A 24780-nucleotide genomic window follows, 5' to 3' on the forward strand; every position below is an offset into this window, starting at 1 on the left:
AGTGTAAGTAACAACAAATAGCAGTCTCTTGCCATTGTTTCGCTAATGAGATGATTCCTCTCTCTTTCTTTTTTTTTTTTTTTTTTTTTTTTTAGTTGTAAGCGGCGGTACCGTGCACAAAGGCAAGCCATGCTGCGAGCGGCGACAAGCCATAAACACTCATTATCAGTATGCGACAAACAATGCATGACACAGAACAGTTATGCATTTTCAGCTTAGAGTGACGTAAACACCTATAACAAAGAGAACGGCACTTACCAGATCAATGAAAAATAAGCAATCAATTCAAACCAGACGAGGCACATGAGAAAGGAAGGGTACCCTTATAAACACGGATGGAGCGCCTGACACATAGCAATGGCTACCTGGTAAAGCTTAACTGCTAAGCTTACGACTCGAAGCAAACTACTGTAGCTGTATCGTCATTCATTGGACCTAAATTGTGTCTCATATTACAGTGGACCAACTTTGTTTCAATTTGGAGGTGCTGCCTAAAACTTTTCTCTCCCCTTGAATTTCAAGTCTCAAATTTAGGGTGCTGCTTAGATTCGGGAAAACTTTTTTTCCTTGATTTCGAGTCTCGTTTTTCAGGTGCGGCTTAGATTCGAGTAAATACGGTATACCCTTCCCCTCTCCAACCCCTCCAGATTGCTGCTGCCATCCCATATGATAGCTGCATTCTGGCCTCAGCTGCCAGAGCTGACAGTTATGAGAGCGTGAGTTGTGCGTGCTTGTGGATGAATGGTGTGTGTTTTTCTTTTGCTGATGGAGGCTGTGACTGAAAGCTTTGTGTAAGTATTTTATAATTTTGCCTGTCTGTAATTTAATGTGTCTTCTTTACAGTAAGTGGTAATCTATTTTTTCCTACATTGTTGATATTCCTATGTGGGGCTTCCATTGTTTGCTTTAGCTAAAATAATTATCTTTTAACACAAAAAAAATCATTTATACCACTTCTACATTGCAGAGCAAACATGCTGCCTTCATGTGGATGAACAAAACTGGAAAACAATAAATCATTGGCTAGATTTATTTTGCTTCACAGTTGCCACCGGAAGAATAATACATAGTGGGGCAACATTGGCATAAATGTGGAGTAAACAAAAGTGCAGAAACCAGAACTGGAATGTATCCCTTACTATAATGGCAAGCCAGTATAAGCATATGAGCTGCAAGTGGGAACTGATGACAGAAATCAGGCATGGTTGTTCCTCCCTTGGCCACAACAATAATACTTCAGTAGAATACTAGTCTGAAAGCAAAACTCCTAACCATACAAATGAACAAAAATTTTTGTTTGTTGTGTGCCTATTATTTGGTGCCCAGAAAATTTTAGCACCTAAAGAAGCTGCCTATTTTGCTTACACTATGTTATAGCTAGACCTTGTCTCTTACCAGTTGTCTTCTTTACATTTTGCGAGTTTGCTGCAATCAAAAGCTTTGTTGCTACTCAGATAGCAGTAATCATGTATGTAAATGGAAAAGTAAAATAATCCACAAAATAGAAGTCACAATTCTCTTCTTATGATACTGCAATGGTTCACAATGTTACATGTTCAGCAGCATCAGCTTATTATGACATAAAACATTCAGTTTTAATATATTTATGGTACTGAAACTGACAATATTTCAGTCAGTGAAGAGAACTTCCGAGAGACTGAAACAATTAATCTAGAAAAATGCACTGCTCTTTCACATGTATACACTCAGAACTTAATACTCGACCGATATTTTGTAAGAATCTTTGGTTTAGAGCTACATTCTATATAATACCTGTGTATAGCAAATTAAGCAAACAGTTTCATTTTTGGCTTAAAAAAAGTCCATGGACCACTGTGTGCGCTTGCTCATAGCATAAACCTTTTACGGTTGTGGCTCTTGTTCTCTTGTATGAATCACTAGTGTGACAATAAAACACTTAAAGCACAGCCAATTGCAAAAGAAAAAGAGAAAAAATACTAACAGACGCTAGCCTTAATACACATTCAGCACTATTCAGATTTGACATGATTATTCACAGTTTCTGTCATTTCAGTCCTTTGAGTGAGAGGTTTCTTCTTTTTCAAAGGGTTTGATTTACACTCATTATACAAGTTATTCAGATCAAATGATGCTTTAACGTTATCCTGAAAACAAAGAAAAAAATACAAATGAAACATTAAGGAAAAGAAAGACAGTAAAGTAATCAACTAATGTAATTCTTTAGAAACAACAACATTAAGAGAATAATTTCAAGCACATAATGTCACTCCCATTATTTATTAGAAAGGTAGACTGAGAATGCAGATTACACTTCATAATGTAGTTTCTGATCTACTTTTCCTTGCTCATAAACTCATATAGTACACGAAAATTGTTAGAGAAGTAGAGCTAATGTATTTATAACGGAATTATGATGATTATTTTCATTTAGGGCATTCAGCACAAGAAATTTTGTAGTCAGTACAGGTGGTTAGCTGTAGGAGCTGATTTTTGTCAACGGAGAGAGTGAACACAACATAGACTGGTATACCATTAGTGGTGGTGGTGGTTAGTGTTTAACGTCCCGTCGACAACGAGGTCACTAGAGACGGAGCGCAAGCTCGGGTTAGGGAAGGATTGGGAAGGAAATCGGCTGTGCCCTTTCAAAGGAACCATCCCGGCATTTGCCTGAAACGATTTAGGGAAATCACGGAAAACCTAAATCAGGATGGCTGGAGACGGGATTGAACCGTTGTCCTCCCGAATGCGAGTCCAGTGTGGTATGCCATTAGTAACAGTGGACATGTTGCATACATTGCCATGTACAGCAGGGTGGATAACAAGAGCATTGACTATGTACTGTCCCAAGAGGCAACAAGTTTTGAAAGAAAAGTGAATGTTAACAACAAGAAAAGCTGTTACCCAGGAAAACAAGGAAAACTGGAATTTAACATCCTGTTCATGATGAAGTCATTAGAACAGAGTGCTAGCTTGGATTGGTGACTGACAGTGAAGGAAATTGGCTGTGTCCATTTCAAAGGAAACACCCAGACATTTGCCTGAAGACTTCAGTAAAACGTGGGAAAACTTATATCTGGATTGCCTGATGGGGATATGAACCACTGTCCTCCCATAAACATGTCACAATTCCTATTCTTCAGTTACAATAACTTCGTGATTAATGTGTCAGCAAGTTGAATAGCAGGGGTCAGCCACCAAATAATCACTGCTCTTTTTCGAGCATAACATGCTCACTTACACTAACATTTAAAGGGTAAAAGGAATTCATTCATTTATCATGTTATGCAAATCCTATCAAAAAAGAGAACCTTCCAGGATGTGGAACTAGTCAAGATTAAGTTAATAAAAGACAAGTAAATCACACAAACAAAATGTGTATACTGTATTAATAGTAATCTATCACTATACTGCTAAATGTTAATCATGTTTGTGCCAGTTGAAGCATATGCAAGCTTAAAGTAAATTAGAAAGAAAGCTCCTCCTTTGAAAAACACTGCTGCATCCTCAGATATACTAAACAGGTGATGTTTATTTCACATCTATATCTTTATATTTGCATGATTACACCGGTATTTTTCGAAGAAAACTAGTACCTATACCTGCAAAGCCTAGGTCTCACCTACATTACATTACTATTTGTCATACAGATTCACAACAAACACTGCCATTTTCCATGTAGGTATTAGAATTTTTCAATCCTTGAGTCCAGATAATTTGTAGAAAGAGTAGCTAATAAATTACATTTCTAATTTTCTTTTAAAGTGGTTGAGATTCCCAACTTCTTGGTTCATGTTAGATGGAAGATTATAGGATTTCTTAACAGGATATACAACTTGTGTCCAAACCCCCACATATGGCGACAAAGTCTACTTGAAAATTATGACTCTACTTTCTGCACCGAGGTGACGAAAGTCGAGGGATACCTCCTAACATCATGTTGGACCTCCTTTTGCCCAGCGTAGTGCAGCAATTCGAAGCAGAAATACTGAGCCACACTGCGGCTATAGCTGGTCCACAATTGTGAAAGTGTTGCTAGTGCAGGATTTTGTGCACGAACTGTCCTCTCAGTTATGTCACACAAATGTTCAATGATATTAGTGTGCAGTACTGTGGGTGGCCAAATCATTCGCTCAAATTGTCCAATTGTCATCCATAAAAATTGCATCAATGTTTGGGAATATTAAGTCCATGAATAGCTGCAAATGGTCTCCTCATATCCAAACATAACCACTTCTAGTCAATGATCAGTTCAGTTGGACCAGAGGACCCAGTACATTTCATGTAAACACAGCCCACACCATTATGGAGCCACCACCAGCTTGCTCTATGTCTTGTTGACACTTGGGTCCGTGAATTCATGTGGTCTGCACCACACTCAAACCCTACCATCAGTTTTTACCAATTGGAATTGGGACTCAACTGATCAGGCCACAGTTTTCCAATTGTCTAGGGTCCAACAAACGTTGTCATGAGCCCAGGAGAGTCATTGCAGGTGATGTCGTGCTACTAGCAAAGGCACTCGTGTCAGTCGCTGCTGCCGCCAAATTTCACCACACTCTCCTAACAGCATTTGTCACACATCTGACATTGATACCTGTGGTTATTTCACACAGTGTTGCTCGTCTGTTAGCACTGACAAATCTACGCCAAAACTGCTCTTCTGGGTTGTTAACTTAAGGTTGTTGGCCACTGAGTTGTCCGTAGTGAAAGGTAAAGCCTGAAATTTGATATCCTCAGTACACTCTCGACACGGTGGATTTCAGAATATTGCATTCCCTAATGATTTCCTAAATGGAATATCTCATGTGTCTTACTTCCAACAACCATTCTGCTTTCAAAGTCTGTTAATTCCTATCATGTGGCCATAATCCCAACAGAAACCTTTTCACACACATCACCTGAGAACAAATGTAGCACTGCCAATGCACTGCCATTTTGTACCTTGTGTACATTATACTACCACCGTCTGTATATGTGCATATTGCTATCCCATAACTTCTGTCACCTCAGTGTATTGTGATTGTGTACAATTACCTAGTTTACACAGCATCCTTACTGGTTGCTTCTGATAAATAAACAGTTAAAGTGTACTGCCCCGCAAGATAATCTTATAATACTAGGAATGAAAATATCCTAAAAAGGCAACACACTTGTCTTTAGGTAAACACAATTAGAGATTTTCACTACAGCCGGCATATTCTTTGTGAGAGAATTCAACAACTGTGTTGATACTTAAAAAAGATATTTCTCCACTTCAGTTACACATTTTTTATGGTATGACTAGTTTCAATCACACTTGCTCATCTCAGACCTAAAAAAAAACTAAATATGTATTTTCCATTATTACACAATAAATAGAGACATACTGTATACAACTGTTGAATACACAAATAGCTAGGTAAATTCAACAGCTGTCTACAATACTTTTGTAATTACAGTAAAATAATGGAAAGCACATACATTTTTCCATTTTTTTTTTTTTTTTTTATCTGCAGATGATAAAGTGTGACCAGAAACTAGCCATACTATAACAAAATATGCAGCTAAGAGAGAAAAATAAATTACATAAATAATTTTTAAACATTGAGGGTTGTAGTAAATAGTCTTCACAGGTTTGAATCCAGATCAGGTTGTGCAAATTCCACAATATTTCCTTGGACCAACTGTCCAACATCTTCAGGTGGTTCAACCTTGCTGGTGGCTAGGTATGCCTAATGGTATCCGCATGTCGGCACCCCATATCTAGAACATGTGCATGAAGAATGCGCAGGTGCAGAAATCGCGCATGAGCAAATGATTTGCAGATATATGGTGCCATATTCAAACGTCCTCTGCTGAAAATCGCAGAACGGCTCTCCTGCGTGTGCACTGTACGCAGCATTTACTAACAGTGTGGCCAGACGTTACTCACCAAAGACCATACTAGACCAATGTTATGATGGGTCAGTTACAAAAAATCCTGAGTTTCACCTCATGATTAATAGCAAGCAATGCAGAGTTCCAGGTTGTGCTCAGTTGAAATCCCACATCAGTGTTGATGAGATTATCGACTGTATGGATATGTACTGCTTCCTTAATGACACAGCCCCAGAAAGATGATGTTGGGGATAAAAATTCCATCTTTTCATAAATCATGCAATGTCCTATATTCAGACTGTTCTGCAATTGCCCACTTTTCTGGTTGACGAAGGCATGTATGACACTTATGTTCATCGCAGCGTTCTTGCACTGTGCGACATGTCTGGTCTATATATGCTGCCTCACATTGAAAAGAAATCTTGTACATACCATGTTTCCTCAGGCCAAGATCATCCTTAACCAAACCCAACAGGTTTCTCAGTTTTACAGATGGTTGAAAAACACACTTAATGTAACATCTTCCGAGGACTCTTCCGATTCTTGACGACATGGCACCAAAATATGGCAAAAAGGCCAAAGTGGTGTGTGTCTTCGTACCCTCATTTTGCTCCATAGCTTGAACTCACCTGGGCCTGAATGCATTGTGTATCTGTCTCTCAGAATAACCGTTTTGTCGGAACACTGTCTTCGAATGTTGTATTTCACTCGACAGGCTTTCAGGATCAGATACCACATGTGTTGTATGAACTAGCGTACGTAATGCACTACCGCAATGTGCAGGATGTTGGCAGCTTGTAGCCTGCAGAAATAGATCTGTATGCATTGGCTTGCAGTAGTCACTATGTTCCCAAGATTCCACTTGCTTTCCTTTGTACCAAACATCAACAAAAGGTAAAGTACCATCTTTTTCCACTTCCATTGTGAAGATTATATTCGGATGGGGTGGATTCAGATGCTGAAGAAATGTAGGTAGAGTGTCAAGTCCATGTGGACATACCACAAATGTATCATCCACATACCGCAGAAAACAAGAGGATTTGAGAGTAGCTGACTGTAGTGCTTTTTCTTCAAAGTCCTCCATAAAATAATTGGCCACCACATGAAACACAGAGCTTCCCATGGTGACACCGTCCACTTGTTCAAAATATTGGTCATGATATAAGAAGTATGTTGAAGTAAGCACATGTTTAAATAATGCTACTATGTCCTCCTCAAACTTGTTGCTAATGAGCTCCAAAGAGTCCCACAAGGTCGTCTTTGTAAATGAAGATACAACATCGAAACTTACTAAGAAATCCAATTATTGCAATCTAAGAGTTTTCAGGTGACCTATGAAATCTTCAGTTCCGAATATGATGGTCGCACTTGCCTACGAGAGGACCCAATAGTGATGTCAGATATTTGGAAACAAAATAAGTAGGTGCTCGTATGTTACTTACAATGGGATGGAGATGCACCCCCTTCTTATGGATCTTCGGTAGGCCATAGAGTCTAGGAGGAACTGCAGCCTGTTGATGCAAACCCTTAGCGACTCATGCTAGAATCAAGCTCTTCTTGATGAGTTACACAGTCTACCCATCAGATCACTTTTTAATTTACTGTATGCAGGATTGTCGAGCAGTTTGTATATCTTGCTGTTATATTCTGTACGTAAGAGAAGCACTGTAGTATTTCTTTTGTCAGCAGGTAAGATGACGATGTCTTGGTCTTCTCTCAATGCTTGTAGCACATTTCTTTCAGCTGAAGTGATGTTAAAGTTGGACCTCTTAGGTGAAGCTTGAGTCAAGATGCAGCATGTGTCACGTCTAATCTCTACAGCAGCATCCATAGGGAGTTTCAAAACAGCTTGCTCTATTCCACTAATCACATCTCGGACGGGAATGGTCCCTGGTGTAATTCAGACCCTTCTGTAGCACCAAAACTGCAGTGTTGTCCAAATTCTCCTCTGTGAGATAAAACACAGTACATCATCTTGGCATTTCTTCTTGGCATGTGTCCTTGCGTTCTGGCTTCGAGTCGGTTGTATTTAGTCATCTGAAGAACCTTAGCTTGTCGTTCAGTCAGCTAGTGCCCAAGCTGTACTGTCTACCCAGTTCCAGGATACCACTGAAAGGATCGCTGAAAACTTCAGATGGGGTAATAGTGATTGTCTGGATACTATGCACAATTCCTTATGCATATAGCGCAACCTTTCTCTCACAAGTGCCGCACTCGCTCTTCGTGTAATTCTAATGGCAGCCACAGAATTTATACAATGTTTAAATTTAGCAAACGTAGGGATGGTTTGCTTGTCACGGTATCTCAGTCAAAATGCAAGGCTGCTTAACAATCTACCTCTCTTACAGCATAACTTGTCAAACTGACATATGTTCTTCGCCATCTCCTCCCCTTAAAGGTACCAGATGTGACTCTTCAAGCTTTCCCAGCAGATATGATGCAAACAGTCGTCACGGGTTTGACGCCAGATCACGTGCAAATCTATGCAGCATCTGTGTGATCCTTATACCACGCACACTCCCAACATTGCTACATGAGTCATCTCTATGGAAGATCCAGGTGCAATACCTGTCCAATGCACTCACCCAATGCATCATACTCCTGTCCCAGCACAATATTATTCCATCCCATCAGAGCCAGGGTCTCTTGTAAAAGCAGCCATGTCACACACAAAGTCTGCTGCAATTTCCACACAGCATTTTTTTTTTTTTTTTTAGCATGACCACCAAAACCACCTGCCTACTTTAATGAATGTCCACCAATGGACTGTGGCTAAGAACCTAGATGACCACGCACTGTCAGAATGTGTTTCTGAGCTCAACATGCCTGATTTTAACAGCTGCTTCACAATCCATGCCATCTGGCTCCGCCTCTCCAACACCTACTACTCTGAACAATGTAGATGGGAGTTGTCCTCACAACACAACCTTTGTTCTTGTAATACCCCTGGCATCAATCTCTGCTGGCCTCCTGCCCTGTACCCTTACCCTCCTGCACAAAAACCCCAAATTTACCATTCAGCATCTGCACCCTCTTCATTGTCTTTCTCTGTTCTGTACCCTTCCCCTCCCCTTACAATCCATTCCTCTACATCATTATCACTGTGCGCATCATAAACATAAACTCATCACTGCCAGTGCCTGTGTTGCATTGCTACCCACAGCACAAGCTGTCTCCCTCCAAGCTATCAGCTACTTTTCCCCAACCTTCCCTCTCACTCATCACCTCCTCACTCAACCCACCCAACACAACCTCTTGCCCCAGTCAAGCTGCGGAACTGCTGCAGTCAAGCATGTTATAGCCATATGTGAGTGAGAGAGAGAGAGAGAGAGAGAGAGAGAGAGAGAGAGAGTACCCTAGTTTGAAAAAAGATTCTTTCGAAAGCTAGCAAAATTTTCAGTCTTATTTATGTGCCTGTTGAGGACTCATTGGCTTTACAATTTGGTGAGTTGTTATCTTTATTCCTACATTATTTCCATTCTACTAGAACTTCCCCATATTAATGCAGCATATCTTCTGTAACACAGCGATGGGTTTAGAATACAATCTCAAAACTATTTATTCAGGTAAAAAAACTGGTTTATGCCCCTTTTAATGCATACTATTGCTACAGTCGATCTGTTCTGAGCTGTACTTAATTAGTGTTTGGCTGCTAAATGAGTTGTTGTTGTTATGAGCTGTAGGCATCAGTAAAACTTCCTGAGTGTTTGCTTTGGGGAACTATTTGATATGATATGCTATTTATAAACTGTGTTGTGAATTTGTAACAGTGTATACTACGTTTTCCTTGGTGAATTCTGGTTATTTCACTGCTGTGGCTTACAACATCTGCTTAATATACACATCAAAAAAAGTTTTGCATCACCCCAGTTCCCAGAACACCTGCAGATAGACATTGACTGTGGATATTGTATCACAGACAAAGGCCCTTTGACTGTTCAGAGATGTCACTAGACCTGTCCAAAGATGTAAATAACCAAGCATGAGCAGCGCCTACTAGACGGAGGGGGTCTGACAGCCAATCAGTTCCAGTTATTTCACCAGAAGGGAGGTACACGGTTCGTCTTGTCTATAGTTAAACAATGCCTAGAGGGTCAATACTGCGGTTCAATTGGGTCCACATTTTTACTTTGTGCCAGGAAGGGGTCTCAACAAGTGAAGTGTTCAGGTGTCTCGAAGTCAACCAAAGCGATGTTGTTCGGACATGGAGGAGATACAGAAGGACAGGAATTATTTAATTAATTATTTAACTAAAATTCACTACCTTCTCCCACGATCTAATTAAAAAACACTCCATTTACTCAGTGTGCTTGCACAGGCTGATAGCCTTTCAACACAGAGCAGAGAAATATTTCACTGCTTTTCTCAATGTATCATGTGTTGTTACACTGTCCTTGGTGTGCAGATATCAGCACAGCATAAATATCTGTGACTCAAACAAGGAGCAATTAAATTTATAATCCTTGTTTACAGCAATGTTTCACCCTTTCTTACAAATGTATTACTTGGAAATACGTTGCCCGCCTACTCATTGGCTGCGTAACACAAACAGCTGACACACCTTCTTCTGTTCCCAACATACATCACGGCACGTGCTGACAACATTCCTGCATGAAACACATTAAATATGCCACTGGCCCCATTGTAGGCTTTTACCTCTGTATTATCATCTGGCTACAGATACGCTAATATTTCTACAGCAGTATTATCAAACTTTTGTATCTCTGAAACTGTAAACAGTACTATCCACACTATTAATACAGCTAATTTGAGTAACAATTCAATAATGCGTGTTTCTTTACGCTCTGTAGATTAGAGTTTCAAATAAGCATTCTGGCCAGATTGTGTATGTAAGGTGTGTGTGTGTGTGTGTGTGTGTGTGTGTGTGTGTGTGTGTGTGTGTGTGTGTGTGTGTTTTACTGAAGAAGCCTTTGGCCACAAGCTCAATGTGCAACAGTCATTCAGTTGTGCCTGTCTGCAACTCAATGTGTCATCTTAATGATGAGTAGTAATCTATTCTTTTCATTATATTGCAGTAATTCATTTTCAAGTAATGTTTGTACTCTGGCAGCAGTCTCCTTAAGTTCATGTCAATCTTTATGTGTTGCTCAGAATTTATAAGCCTTTTCATTTATTCTAGCTTCTGTGAATCTGTAAAGCCAATGTGCATAATAATGGTGCCCACTGAAATAGTCTTAAAATGATGGCTAGTTTAATTGTAAATAATTTTATAACAAAAAACTTATCTAAGACGATGACTCCTCCCAGATTTTTACCTTTCAGGTTTTGAAGCAAACCTAAAAAGACATTCCTCACAAAACTGAACTACTGCAGAGAACAATTAATATACTTAATCTGCAATTAACCTATTACTTCCTTGTACTTTGCACTTCTGAGATAGATAATCACTACAGTTTGTTAAATGATGGAGAAGGAAGAAAACATGGTAACATTACACCCAATTGATAACATAAAGGCATCATTTCTGAGCAAGGTATCTATCTCCATGCCAACTGCTGTCTTTCTCAGACTAGTTTCTTCCTGTGGGTTTTAATATTCCATCAACAGTGTTGCTTTTATTTACAATTACTGAATTATTTAGGAATAAAGGAGATAATTCGCCTAACAGCAGAAGAGATGCGTAGTCGGCAGATGCACACCAAAAAGGTACAGAGCTTTACTTTGCTACCTTTTGGGGTGGAATTCCTTTCTCAAGCTGTACAAGAAACACACACACACACACACACACACACACACAAACACACACACAATTTGGTGAAGGTGGGGGGACAGTGAGTTAACTTGGGTTTAGGCCAGGGAGTTTACGGGAGTGAAGGATGTGCTGTAAGGATAGCTCCCACCTGCACAGCTCGCTCGCATGTTGCGCTCTGCTGCATGTTGTGAGTGGTCCACCTTGTTTTTGGCAACAGTCAACAGTGGCTGTTCATTCTGGCTGACAGTTGGTTGCTTGTCATACCAATGTAAAACGCTGTGCAGTCGATCACCTAGCCCGCCTCCACCCATCATGCCACCATCCTAGATGTTGATCTCCTCCTCTCAAATGGCTCCATCCACACCTCAGTCCACATCAAACTCAGCAATCACCAAGAGTACCTGCACTTTGACAGCTGCCACCCTTTCCAAGCCAAATAATCCCTCCCATAAAGCCTGGCCAGTCATGGCAGATGCACCTGCAGTGATGAGAACTCCCTTGCCCAGTATGCTGAAGGCCTCACAAAGGCCTTCGCAGACGGCCTATACCCTCCCTCACCCAACAAAAAGCAGATCCCCTGTGCCATATCCTCGCACACAACTGATCCTCACATCCATTCCAAGTACCAGCCACACAGAAGCACCCCTTTTGTCACCCAATACCACCTGGGACTGGGACGACTGAACCATGTCCTTCATCAGGGCTTTGATTATCTATCATCATCCCCTGAAATGAGGGATATCCTACCCAAGATACTTCCAACCTCTCCTAAAGTGCTCTGCCACCCATCCAACCACCACAACATCCTAGTCCATCTCTCTGTCACTCCCACCCCCAGTCCTCTACCACAGGGATCGTACCTTGTGGAAAACCCAGATGCAAGACCTGCCCTATCCATCCACTTAGCACTTCCTACTCCAATCCTGTCATAGGCTTATCCTACCCTGTAAGAGGCTGTGAAAGCAGCCATGTTATATACCAGCTCTGTCACAACCACTGCACACACATGACAACCAACCAGCTGTCAACCAGAATGAAGAGCCACCGTCAAACTGTTGCATAAACCAAGGTGGACCAACCACAACATGCAAAATTTCAATGCTCGCTTCACAACCCACGCCATCTGGGTCCTCCCCAATACCACAAGCTTTTCTGAACTGCGCAGATGGGAGCTATGCTTACAGAACATCCTTCACTCTCATAACCTCTCCGGCCTAACACCTAAAGTAACTCGCTGTCTCCCCAGCCAAACCAAATAGCGTGTGTGTGTACACACATCATCCTCTCTCATTACCAATGCCCAATATGTGGCAGCTAGTTGTGTGTTACCATCTCACGCCCTAGTCTGTGAAATCGAGTGCTCATCTGCCCCTCTACCTGTACCCTAGCTAGCCCACAGACGACTCCCCAGTCTCCCATGAGCCGCTAGACGCTTCCCCCCAACCTGCTCCCTGCCTGTCACCTCTCTCAATCCCTTACCCCACCCCGCACTTCAATCCCACCTCACCCCAGTACACTCACCAGGGGCCAGTAAAGAGCTGCCAGTCGAATGAGCACAACATTGGGTGACAGACAGGTGCATGTGAGTGAGTGAGTGAGAGAGAGAGAGATATAGATAGATGATGATTATGATTGGTTTGTGGGGTGCTCAACTGCGTGGTCATCAGCACCCCTACAAAATCCCAATTTTTACACCGTCCAATCTAGCCACTGACACAAATGATGATGATGACGAAATTATAAGGACAACACAAACAACCAGTCCTCGAAAAAGAAAGAGAGAGAGAGAGAGAGAGAGAGAGAGAGAGAGAGAGAGAGAGAGAGACAGAGAGAGAGTGCGCGGACATGTGCATCCTAGTGTGTCCTACAGCTTGAGAAAGGAACTGCATTCCGAAAGCTACAGAAGTAAAGCTCTGTGCCATTTGTGTGCGTCTCTGTCAATGATGCAGCACTTCTGTCTTTAAGTGAGTTGACTCCTTTGTTCCTAAATAATTTATTATTCTCAACCAGAACTTTCTGTACATTATTATTTACAATTAATACAGATCACATAGTACATTTAGAGCACTTATTAGTGTTGTGCTACTTACACCAGAGAAAAAGAACTTGATAACTTTCCCCTTGTTATCAAATCCAGGGCGTCTTGTAACTTCCTTTCCATCCTTAAAAAGTATCAGTGTAGGCAACTGGCGACTCATAGATGAGTCATTAACATTATACTTTTTGGCTGCATCGGGATAGCGGCCAACATCAATCTTTCCAAATTTCAAATTTTCAAGACCATATCTGCAGCAGCAAAGTAATGCATATGTTTAAATCATTAACAGAAAATTATTTGATTATTTAACTTACTGTGACACAGGGTATGATATCAATGTAGTCAAGTGATACGAATATTACTAGCACTCTAATACACAAATAAAATGAGAAATGTAACTGGCAGAACAAAATGTTCTAAAGTGACATCATGTATGTACAGCAGGTGGAAAGAATGAGGTATTTTCCTCTTTAGTTTCTAAGTTGAGTAACTTAATACGAGTACTGTACTCATATAACTAAAGAGCGCACTGCGTGGAAAAGTCTGGAGGAGGCCTTCATGCGGCAATGAATGTCAAATGGCTGAAGATTACAACTGCACTTTGTTCTTTGTTGTGAACGATAACACATGTCAATTACATGGTTGACATTTCAGGTTTTAAATATTCAGTGACAGTTCTCATGCAGTTACAGTTGTCGGCAGACCATTAAGTCTCAATCAGCTCCACTTTCTATGCTCGATTTGCTGAGTTTGAAGGACGAAAAAAAAAAAAAAAAAAAAATTAATAAAATAAATAAGTAAGTGAATCACAAATGAATTGACCAAGAAGAGTTTTGAACATTGTGCACATCCGAGCACATGTGCAGGCTTAGATTCAATGAGGGCAAGAAACAAATGAATACGCATGATGAAAAAATAACTTCACTGTGAGGTAAAAACAAAACACAAGCAAAAATAAAGGCTGCCTGTTAGAAAGTGCGCACCTTTGAATTTCTGTGATATCAAAATCTGTTGCTGGGTAACATTTAATATTGGGTTGTTTCACCCTATGCCATACATAAGGTGGCTCAAGCCTGTTCCACTCTTCAACAGCAGCCCTTCTGTGATCATCCAGTGTGCGAGGAAGGTTTTCCTACAATTATACGCTGCAAGTTTTACCTGGTCCCAAGCATGTTAGCAGATACCATAGGACATTTGGCTCTTTTCCCTTCTTGAGCGGGGCTGTGTTACCATGTTGAGGCAAAGCATGTTCATGCATTATCATCTTGAAACACAAATCAATCTTGCCGACTATTGGGCTGGACAATAGACTTGGTGATCTTGTCCCAATATTGTGCAGACCTCCAATTATCATCAATGGTAACGAGAACTGTCAGATAGCTACATATGATATTAGTCCACTTCCCTGTTTAACTCTTGACAATGGATGCCCGAGAGGGGCATTGGTAACTGGATGTCTCCACATACTTTTATGATGATCATCAGGCATCACATGAATCCCGCACTTGTCAGTGAAGAAAACCCACACCATTGGTCCTGGTACAATTCCAGGTGTTCTCTTGCCCATCATCTTCACTCCCCGTGGTGTTGGGATAGCTTGTGCTGTTGTTTGTAATGTGTGCCAAGAAGACAAACTGATTACATGAAGGCAGGTGCTTACAGCCTAGGTTGACACAATACTCCCAGCTGCCTCCAATAAAGTAGTACATTGTTCTGTTGAATTCTCCTCAGAGTGCCCAGGAGTCAGAACTTGTATGCAGCATATATGCTATATATCAGCTGGTGCAGTGCTGCAGGTGACCACTACAATGCAGATTTTCAATGTTCTATGTTTCACAGAAGGGGTTTATTGTTCACATGAGATTGCCGAGAGGCATGCACATTTTATATGCAGATTCTCATACTAAGAGTCCTAATTATCATAAAATGACTATCTGGGCATGGTTTTATTTTGAAATGACACTTTGAGATACTGTGACAGATGTGTACACAAGCCACACTGTCCAATTCATAATAGCAGACACAACACACACTACTAAACTGCACTGAGAATTACTTTTACCTTTACACAGGTGACTGTATGTAGTGAACTCTTCTGGTCAAAAGAGTCTTCTGAAGGAGGTCTCCAATCAGACAAACACAGAATACGTAACTCAAGAGAGTTGTAGAGAACCTTATACAAGCAGTAAATTTAAGCAAAATTATACTTACTCAGCAGACAATTCGGCAAATATTGGTGCAAAAGTAACACAGGCAGGATTCCATGCAGTATAGAACACAACCAGCCACGTAACTCTCCTGTCTCTCTCGAGTTGTTCTTCCAAGCCTGCAGCAGTTCTGAAGTAGACAACTTTATCCGGGCCGCTGTACGTTGGCTCAGGAAACACCATCGCAAAGACTGTGAAACCAGCAACATGTATAAAATATGGCTCCATCCATGAATATTAAATCTTGTATGTCAAATGTGCATAACATTTATTCACCTACGATTTTCATTATTAGAGGTAGCGAAAAGTTCTACTTACATATACAAATTACGCTAAATATTATTCCCATGCGTACGTCAGCATAAAACCATAATATCATGTTTGCTACTTTATTGTAAATGAAGCTGGAAGTCAGATAGTTTATCATAGTGACGCTTCCAGATTTCTTGGTTTTCATCATTACTACTATTATGAGAAAAAATAGGATCTCCGATTCCCTCTGAAATATGTAACGCAATATGTGAAAGTGCGACGAATATAAAAGTTGTCAAATTCTGTGACCTATTTGTGTTGAGTACGTACGGTATCTAATTCACATTGTGGATAGCTGCCTGGAAACAAAATCCCACACACAAAAGGAACTTTCTTACATAGTATATAAGACAAACTTAACAAAATGTTTATGCTGTAATAAGGTTTTAAAAGTAAAATCAAATCTTTCTTAAACGACATGCTTTTTCCTAAATAAACAACCCAATGTTAATAAACAAAGTATACGTTATCATCTCTGACACTGTACCACTCTTGACAACTCAACAAACATAACTGCTACTCATGTGTTGAAATAATTTCTCCACAAATAAAACATTTTGTACAGCTCGTTTTATGCAAAAAAATCTGAATGTTTTTCACATATATCATAGTACTTAAAAAGGTCTTCCTTTAGATAAGGCGGTTTGTCTTTGTTTAACAAAAGCTTTTTGTTGGTTCTACTCTCTACTGTATTTTTGGCGGTAAACTGGATTGTTTGGATCTGGCGTACAAGTCAGTTGTGTACATTACATGTTAAGATGTTATACGTATACTATTGATAATTGACGGGGTCAGGGCTGTATACACGAGTTCTTACGACAGTTATTCATATTGTGAAAACATTAAACCGATTTTGTTAGTTTCCATCGAAACTTAAGTTGAAGAACGTACGATGGAGGATTCCGAAACTCTTGACATGACGCCTCCAATTTCCCCGCTAGTCGGCAGCGAATTCAGTGTTTTACGGCCCAAAATCTCTGAAAACGGTAATGTTCACTCATAACAGCTGATTTCAACCAGAATTATATTGAGTGCAATGTTGAATCTCAACTCTTGTCAAATCTTATCATAGAAATTTAATTTTCAGGCTGCTCGTTTTGGCGTTTTAAATGCTTTAACTGTTTGGGGGAAGTGAATTTGAAAGACAATGTAGTACATCCGTCTGGATATCTTGCTAATGGAGAAATAGAATTCATCACCTATCAGCCTAATCCATATGTTGTAGATTCAAACTCGACGCTTCATCTTTTTGGATTTTCCTTCAGTGAAGGAACCGCATTGCTAAATTATGCTGATATGCTGTTCCAACTTGTCAGGTACAGCACAGGCTTTTATAGGCATATATGTTATATATTGGAATAATTTCCAGACATCTAATTCATGTTGTTTTCACACAGAAAAGAAATTATGTTATTAGATTCAGCATCGAAACTACAGTCCAATGTAATGAGTGCCTTCTCTGTAGCACCAGCAACCGACGTAGATTATGATTTGAAAAGGAAAGAAATCTGTACATTTTTTATGTACGTCCGGAAATACATCTCGTGGTAAGTGCCCCTAGATTCTGATAGTTGTATTTAGCCTAGTGCACTGATAAAGTTTTAATCCTCAAAGTACTGAAAAAAATAATACTTTCCATTCAGTATGTTTTCAGATGAAGAATATTCTTGGATTGTGGAGAAGATATTGCGACCTCTTCAGGAACATTTGAAGTCTATGAGATTATTCATGAAGCAAATAACTGATCTTCCTGATTACATTATCCACCATTCTGCATCATCACATGGCAATAAGGTAATCAACTTATTCTGCTGTGAATTAAATATTTCATTTCTTGGATGAAGACCCATTGTTTTAGCAGTGTACTTGTTTATTAAAAATTTACTGAGGGTATCATGATTAATCACAGGGATGTGGAACAAGTCAGGTTTGAGCAAATGTGCAGTAACGAAAATTGTAGCAAATTGACGAATAAACATAAGAGCTGAAGTAAAATTAATAGGATACAGTTAAAGTAAACACGACGTAAGTTACTGCGAATAATTTAAGGTACAGAAAGAAAGAATGTTTATACACTGACCGTCTTAAACGAGGTAGATGAATTATAGTTAACATGCTACAAATAGGAAGTCTCAAAACGTGAATACAAATGTACAGAAACAATCATTGTTTAATCTGCAGGTGCTCATAAAGCGAATAGAATAACTTATCCATAATGTATTTTCTTAATTTAGATTTGGTTAAATGTAGGTATGGCATTAATGTGAACTTTCATATCTGGTCACAGTGAATTGAAAACTTGTATGGTAGAATAGTGAGCACCTTTTTGGACAAGACTTAATGCTTTAGTTCCCTATGTACATCATTCTTAGCCCTTGTATTGTGATAATGGTGTGCACTATAAGTTTTATAAGAGAATGGTTATTGGAGACAAAAATCATCAAAGAACATAGATATTGAGACATGGTTTCTGCAAGAATGTCTTGGATAAACGTCGCTTACTACTCTTATTTGCTCTCCTACCCCCACTCCCCCTCACCCCATCCCCTACATTGGACCACTTTAGTCAATATTCTGAAATAGGTTCTTCTGTTTTTTTTTTGGCCCAATACTTTTTCATTCTTTCAGACTGGGTCTAACTTCTCATCTGAAATCACCCTTCCCATTCACTTTTTGTTAATTTTTATTGGTAGTTTGAAGTGTTTGGTTTAAATGGCTCCGAGCACTATGGGACTTAACGTCTGTGGTCATCAGTCCCCAAGAACTTAGAACTACTTAAACCTAACCAACCTAAGGACATCACACACATCCATGCTCGAGGCAGGATTCGAACCTGCAAGGCGGTCACGCGGTTCCAGACTGAAGCGCCTAGAATCGCACGGCCACACCGGCCGGCTGTGATGTTTGTCCTGAAGTATCTTGAGTGCGTCTGTCTTGCCTTTCAAATCCTCTATCGTAATCCGTAATTTCATCATGTCCTCCTTGATCTCTGCAGTCCATCTAATGCTGCTCTGTGTCAATTGAAGCATCCGTTTCCACCCGTCGGCTTTGACCCGTGACGTAAAGCTGTTGTGGTGTGTGACGTCACGATGGCACGGAGTTTAGTTTTTGAGAGTGGCGTGTTTGTAGGTGTCATCTTGATGTGCTCGGTGGTGCTGTCTGGTGGTGTGTTCATGGATAGCGTGTTATGTGGCGTATGGGGTTCATTTGCATGGTAGTATTACACGTGTGTGGCATTGGTGGTGACTGTGCTTTCAGTGGAATATTTTTCAGTGAGTTAATGATTTTGGTTTTGTTATGTCGAAGTTATTGTAGTTTTTTTTTTTTTTTTTTTTTTTTTTTTCCCCGTGTGAATTTTGGTAAATCGCTTTGTTCATGTCTTTGGTAGGTATGCATATGACTGACCAGGTCAGTTGCTTTTTCCAGCATACTTTCGCGTTTCCACAAACAATAGATTTTCACCACATGCTTTGTAGTTCCTCATTATTTAAGTGCAGTTTATATTCTTGAAATGTAGGTGGGATTATATTTTCTGGTCTGGTTTTTATAGGGGTACTTGTGTCTGTTGTTAAAAGCTTTTAAGGTTCATCACAGTTCAGGAGCTTGTTGAATGCTTGTGCCATGATATCTGCATTATCCTTGTTATTATGAGCTATTCTTCATCTTTATTTCTCAGCAATAGTATGTGGGTTCTAAGTACATAATTTTTTATCAGAGGCTTTGAGATACACTCTGGGGATTATGGAAGCGTCTGATTCCACCCGTCTGCTTTGACCCATGACGTCATCAATATAGTGGAAATGGCTAGTCTAAGTGTCTCCAATATGTGGCGCCTATGATGTCACTACATACATATGGCAACAAACACAAAAATACATATAAATAAGACAATAGTACTCCCTCCAAAAATACAATCAAACTAACGGGACAACTCTGGGAAATGGGGATTTTAGGGAGGAGTCAAGCTAAATATAATAGTTAAAAAAGGTACTCTAATCTCTAATTGGACGCCTCCGTTGACCCACTCTCTGGAATTGGTTTGTAGTAGTTTACTTCAGTGGAACTGAGTAGATCCTTTAGGTATTGCCTCTTCCTTTTTCTGATAATTTGAGAGGGTTTTTTTCTAGTGTTTTTGAGGTTAGTTGCACTTTCTTTTGTGTTCGTTTGAGTTTTTGTTGGTTGGTTCATTTGGGGAGGGGGGGGGGGACCTTGAGATTTTGTTCAAGCTTAATGTCTTTTGTCATGAATTTCATCACATTCCGTAGTCCACCGTACATGTTTTTTTTTTTTTTTAGTTGATTTACTGGGGCCAATTCTTCAGCATGTTGTTTTAAAATTGGCGTTACTTCCTCAATATTATCCATTTCTAAGGTATTTTCTGTGTTTTTCTGATGTTTGTCATTTTCGTTTAATTTATGTGGGTCATACTCTCTTTTATCTCCAATTGGGCTCTGTTCTTTTTTCCTTAATGGGGTGATTTTGATTTTGACCAAATAATGCTTTAAACCTGTGTCTGTTCTTCTCAGCACTTTAACATTTCAAGTTTCTTTATGAAAGAATTTGTTCATGCAGACATGGTCCTGCTGCCACTCTCCCCTTGCCCAATAAGGATGTTTCCAATTCATAATTTTGCTTGGTTTTCTTTTGAAATATGTAGATTTAGAGATGAGCCCAAGTGTTCTGCAAATTTCAACGAGTCTTTGTTCGGTTCTGTTTGTTTATGTGTGAGCCCATTTTCCAGTTATATCTCTGTATTGTCTGATCCAAAAGACCCTGGAATTTTCTACTTCTACCATAGTTCTTGGTAGAAAATTTTCTCATTGGTAGGGGCAAGGGAATATATGATAGTATGGATCTTGTTTATGGTTTTCAGAATTTAAGTTGCAATTCGTGGAGAAATAACTTTAAAATCAGTCATTGTATCGTGTCATTTTCAGATTTGCTATAACTCTTGTTCCGAATTGTGGGCACTGTTCCATGGCTCGTTGACCTGGTTTTCCATAGTGAATTCTATAACCTTGAGATTCATGTGGATCTTCTGTCATATTTCTCATTTCTTGTATTCCTGCTATTACGCTGTTTTGTCTGTCCAATTCATTTGTGAAGTTTTTGAGCTTCCCAGATTTCAGTAAAGAGTTTGTTATGTGTTGTGATTAAGTTAATGTGCTTATGTTTTATTTTACCATTATGTGCTTGAAGAGACTTGGGTGGTTTCAAATGCTCCTATTCATTTGAGCCTTCCAGTTGGCTACGCCCCAAATCTGATGTAGCCTTCGCCTCCCCTACTGTGATTGTTAGCCCCAGAGGATGTTAATTACCCACCACTAACATGTGGAACAGACACTGTTTGGGAACCGCCACTGACATATGCATATTTCTATAGAAGATAATTCCTTCCATTTTAATATCTTCCGCAAGGAAACATATTCTGATAATGTCATTCCTGCTGACTCAACCCATCCAAAAGCTCATAAATTGGCATTTTTTCATTCCGCCATTCACCGAATGGTAACCACTCCTTTATCACCTGCGGATCAAAAAAAAGGAATTGAATGTCATCAAAGCGATTGCGGTTAATAATGGGTATAACCAGAATATGATCGATTACCTGCTCAATAAGAAAACCTCCCAAAAATGTTCGACTTTGAGAAATATTCTCCCCACGGATACCACAGAAACAAAAAAATTTATTTCCATCCCTTTCCTGGGTAACTTATCGTATAGGATTAAACGTCTTCTGAATAAAAAATATAACTGTAACGTCTCCTTTTCTACAGATAACAGTTTAAAAAGAAATCTTGTACAGTCAGTAGAGATTGCCAGCGATTGGTTTTCTAATTCAGGTATTTACAAGCTAACCTGTAATAACTGCCCCTCTTATTATATTGGTCAAACCGGCAGAGCTGTGAAAACACGATATAAAGAACATCTGTTAGGTAAAAAAGGAACGAATATTCGCAACTCTACCTTTGCTGAACACCTCTTGTTAACCGGCCATACGCCTAAACAGTTAGAAGACACGGTTATCCTACATAGACAGGTCAAAGGACGGAGACTAGATCTGTGGGAAGAGCTATTTATTTTTAAACATCTAGAGCTCAAAGACGGCAATATTCTGAATGATCAGTTGAACCTTGCCTGTAAACAATTTTTCGAAGGCTTTAAACCCGTACTGTGTAATATATAACATTAATGTTAGTAACCTCAGTAGTCTATTTCCTCAGGAAGCTATAATGCATTTTCAAATCCTCCAGTTTACTATCGTTTATATAATGTGTTCTTTTCACGATATATGGCTGCCACTACAGCGGCCCTCATGTAATTTTCTCTTATTCTATATTACGTAGTAACTGGATTGTAGACCAGGTCTCGTAATTTTCTTAAAAGCCATTACTGATTGTTCTTGATGGTTTGACTTATATACGTTCTATGGGCTTCACTAATATGGTAATATAACTTTATATTTTGGCTATATAGACCACTGCATGTAACTCACGGCGGAAGCGCCACCTGTCTTTTTGATGTATGTATCTACGTTATTGTTCCTATACCTCCCACAATGTCATAACGGGAGTGTCAAATGCTTGCCAATTTATTTATTATCACTCTATTTAAGAACGCATTTAAAATTGATGTTTCAAATGTTACTTCAGTACGCCTATCGGCACATAGTTCGCGACATGAGCGCCACCTGCCCTGGCCGCTGTGCTACTACGCTGGCCGATTTTACTCAGTCGCTTAGGCGCTCTGCAACTTCTATGTACCTATTTTATTTGTTTGACAAACCCTGTTGTCAGGGCTATATTTTATATGATTAATGTAACTATGCAGATGTTTGGCTAAACGATAAGGACATATCACTTCATGTTGTTATAATACTGTAAGTACCAAGAATCTTTCTCACATCTTGTAATACAATATTTTCCTAATATATGTTAAACTTTATTCTTGACTCATGTTTCATACCTTAATATATATTACGATGTTCATTGTCCCCAGGCGTCTTCTGAAGAAGATAGATTTATATCTATTGAAACCTAGGTAAAGATTACTTTATCCTTTGCAACTGGTCGGCTGTTCTTAGTCTGATTTACGTGGAACCATTGCTGTAGCGCAGCTATGTTTAAAGTACTGATATGCAACTGTCATCCCCTTGGTACTAATTTGGTACATCGGGAGTGTTTTATTTCCCCAGTGCTCACACCATGTCTGGTGAGCATTCCCCTCTCTGCCACCTGGGGAGGTGCTTCGTTGGAGATTAGCAAGTCCCCTGAAGTTGCTCTCTTTTATGAAATAGTGTCTTTTTTTCTGAAGGTTGGTTAACCCCCTCCCCCCCCCCCCCCCAAAAAAAAATTATACCATAAGAGTAAAAATGGACCAAATAAGAGGGTTTGAAAGTATTGGCAGCACCAGTAGGGCGTAAGTTGCCACACAGTTTTTTTGAAGGTCTAAAATATGCCCAGACCAATTTAAGCCGCTGTGAATTAGAATACCCAGAAACTTTGAAGATTCACAGTGTAATATATGTTGGTTATCACTGTTCAAGTGGATTACATCATTTTCTCACTGAGATGAATGCAGTTGTAGGTACTGAGTTTTTTCATTATGTAGTGTTAATCCATGATACTTAAAGCAATGTAAGATGTCTATAAGTACAGCATTACACGTATTTTGTAGTTCACTGGCTTACAAGCAGAATAGTAGTGTCATCAGCAAAAAGAGTACATTTGCTCTCAGTGTTTGTAGAAAGTGGGAGATTGCTTATGAAGATAAAACATTGTAAGGCCCCAAAGTGGATCCTTGTGGCACTCCACACATTGTGTCTCAGTCAGATGAAACAGAACAGCCATTGGTACCATTTTAAGTATCACCTTCTGCTTTCTATTTTGCAGATATGATTCAATGCATGTACCATTGCTACAATTCAAATCATAAAAATCAGCCTTCCTTAAGAGAAGGTGGTGGCCTACTCAGTCAATGGCCATTGGCAAGTCACAGAAAGTTACCATGGGTGACATTGTGTTATTTATTGGTTAAAGAATTGCATTTATGAGAGAGAAAATAACCTGCTCTGTTGGTCTTTTTCTATTTTATTTATTTTTTTAACCAAATTGGCTTTTTTTGAGGATGTCCTGAATGTTGAGGTAGTCTGCAATTCTTGTATACATCGGTATCTCTAACATTTTCAAGGAGCAATTTCGCAGAGATATTGGATGATAATTGGATAAATTAGTTTTGTAACCCTTCTTAAAAAGTGGTTTCAAAACAGCAACTTTATCCGCTCTGGGACAGCGCCTTCTTGCAATGATTCATTGAAAATGTGACACAAGACTTGACATACACAATTACTACAGTGCCTTATATTGTTGTTGTTGTGGTGGTCTTCAGTCCTGAGACTGGTTTGATGCACCTCTCCATGCTACTCTATCCTGTGCAAGTTGCTTCATTTCCCAGCATGTACTGCAGCCTACATTGTTCTGAATCTGCTTAGTGTATTCATCTCTTGGTCTCCCTCTACGATTTTTACCCTCCACACTGCCCTCCAATGCTAAATTGGTAATCCCTTGATGCCTTAGAACATGTCCTACCAACCGATCCCTTCTTCTAGTCAAGTTGTGCCACAAACTTCTCTTCTCCCCAATCCTATTCAATACTTCCTCATTAGTTATGTG

General features: G+C 39.6%; 2 protein-coding genes across 3 annotated transcripts in view; one reads left to right on the forward strand and one right to left on the reverse strand.

Annotated features, from left to right (window-relative positions):
- Nucleotides 1–1502: 1502 nt before the first annotated feature.
- On the reverse strand, nucleotides 1503–16575 carry LOC124545052 (thioredoxin-related transmembrane protein 2 homolog). The gene is made up of 5 exons (XM_047123841.1): nucleotides 16379–16575; nucleotides 16115–16295; nucleotides 15801–15987; nucleotides 13642–13837; nucleotides 1503–2126 (listed from the first exon to the last, which is right to left on the reverse strand). Exons 1-5 carry the CDS (start codon nucleotides 16526–16528, stop codon nucleotides 1992–1994), a joined length of 849 nt encoding a protein of 282 aa, XP_046979797.1. The 5' UTR covers nucleotides 16529–16575; the 3' UTR covers nucleotides 1503–1991.
- Nucleotides 16576–16824: 249 nt separating this feature from the next.
- The window catches only part of LOC124544782 (protein MMS22-like), a 145796-nt gene continuing 137840 nt past the window's right edge, over nucleotides 16825–24780 (forward strand). The window contains exons 1-4 of one of the 2 annotated variants that reach the window (XM_047123464.1): nucleotides 16825–17094; nucleotides 17196–17424; nucleotides 17506–17655; nucleotides 17752–17902. In XM_047123464.1, coding sequence (XP_046979420.1) covers nucleotides 17001–17094; nucleotides 17196–17424; nucleotides 17506–17655; nucleotides 17752–17902 — 624 coding nt within the window. In that variant the 5' untranslated portion in view covers nucleotides 16825–17000. Of the gene's footprint in view, nucleotides 17095–17195; nucleotides 17425–17505; nucleotides 17656–17751; nucleotides 17903–24780 lie in introns of those variants that run through there. The other variant, XM_047123465.1, reaches the window with a different exon arrangement.

This window comes from Schistocerca americana, chromosome 8 (genome assembly GCF_021461395.2).
Source record: "Schistocerca americana isolate TAMUIC-IGC-003095 chromosome 8, iqSchAmer2.1, whole genome shotgun sequence".
Taxonomy (NCBI): domain Eukaryota; kingdom Metazoa; phylum Arthropoda; class Insecta; order Orthoptera; family Acrididae; genus Schistocerca; species Schistocerca americana.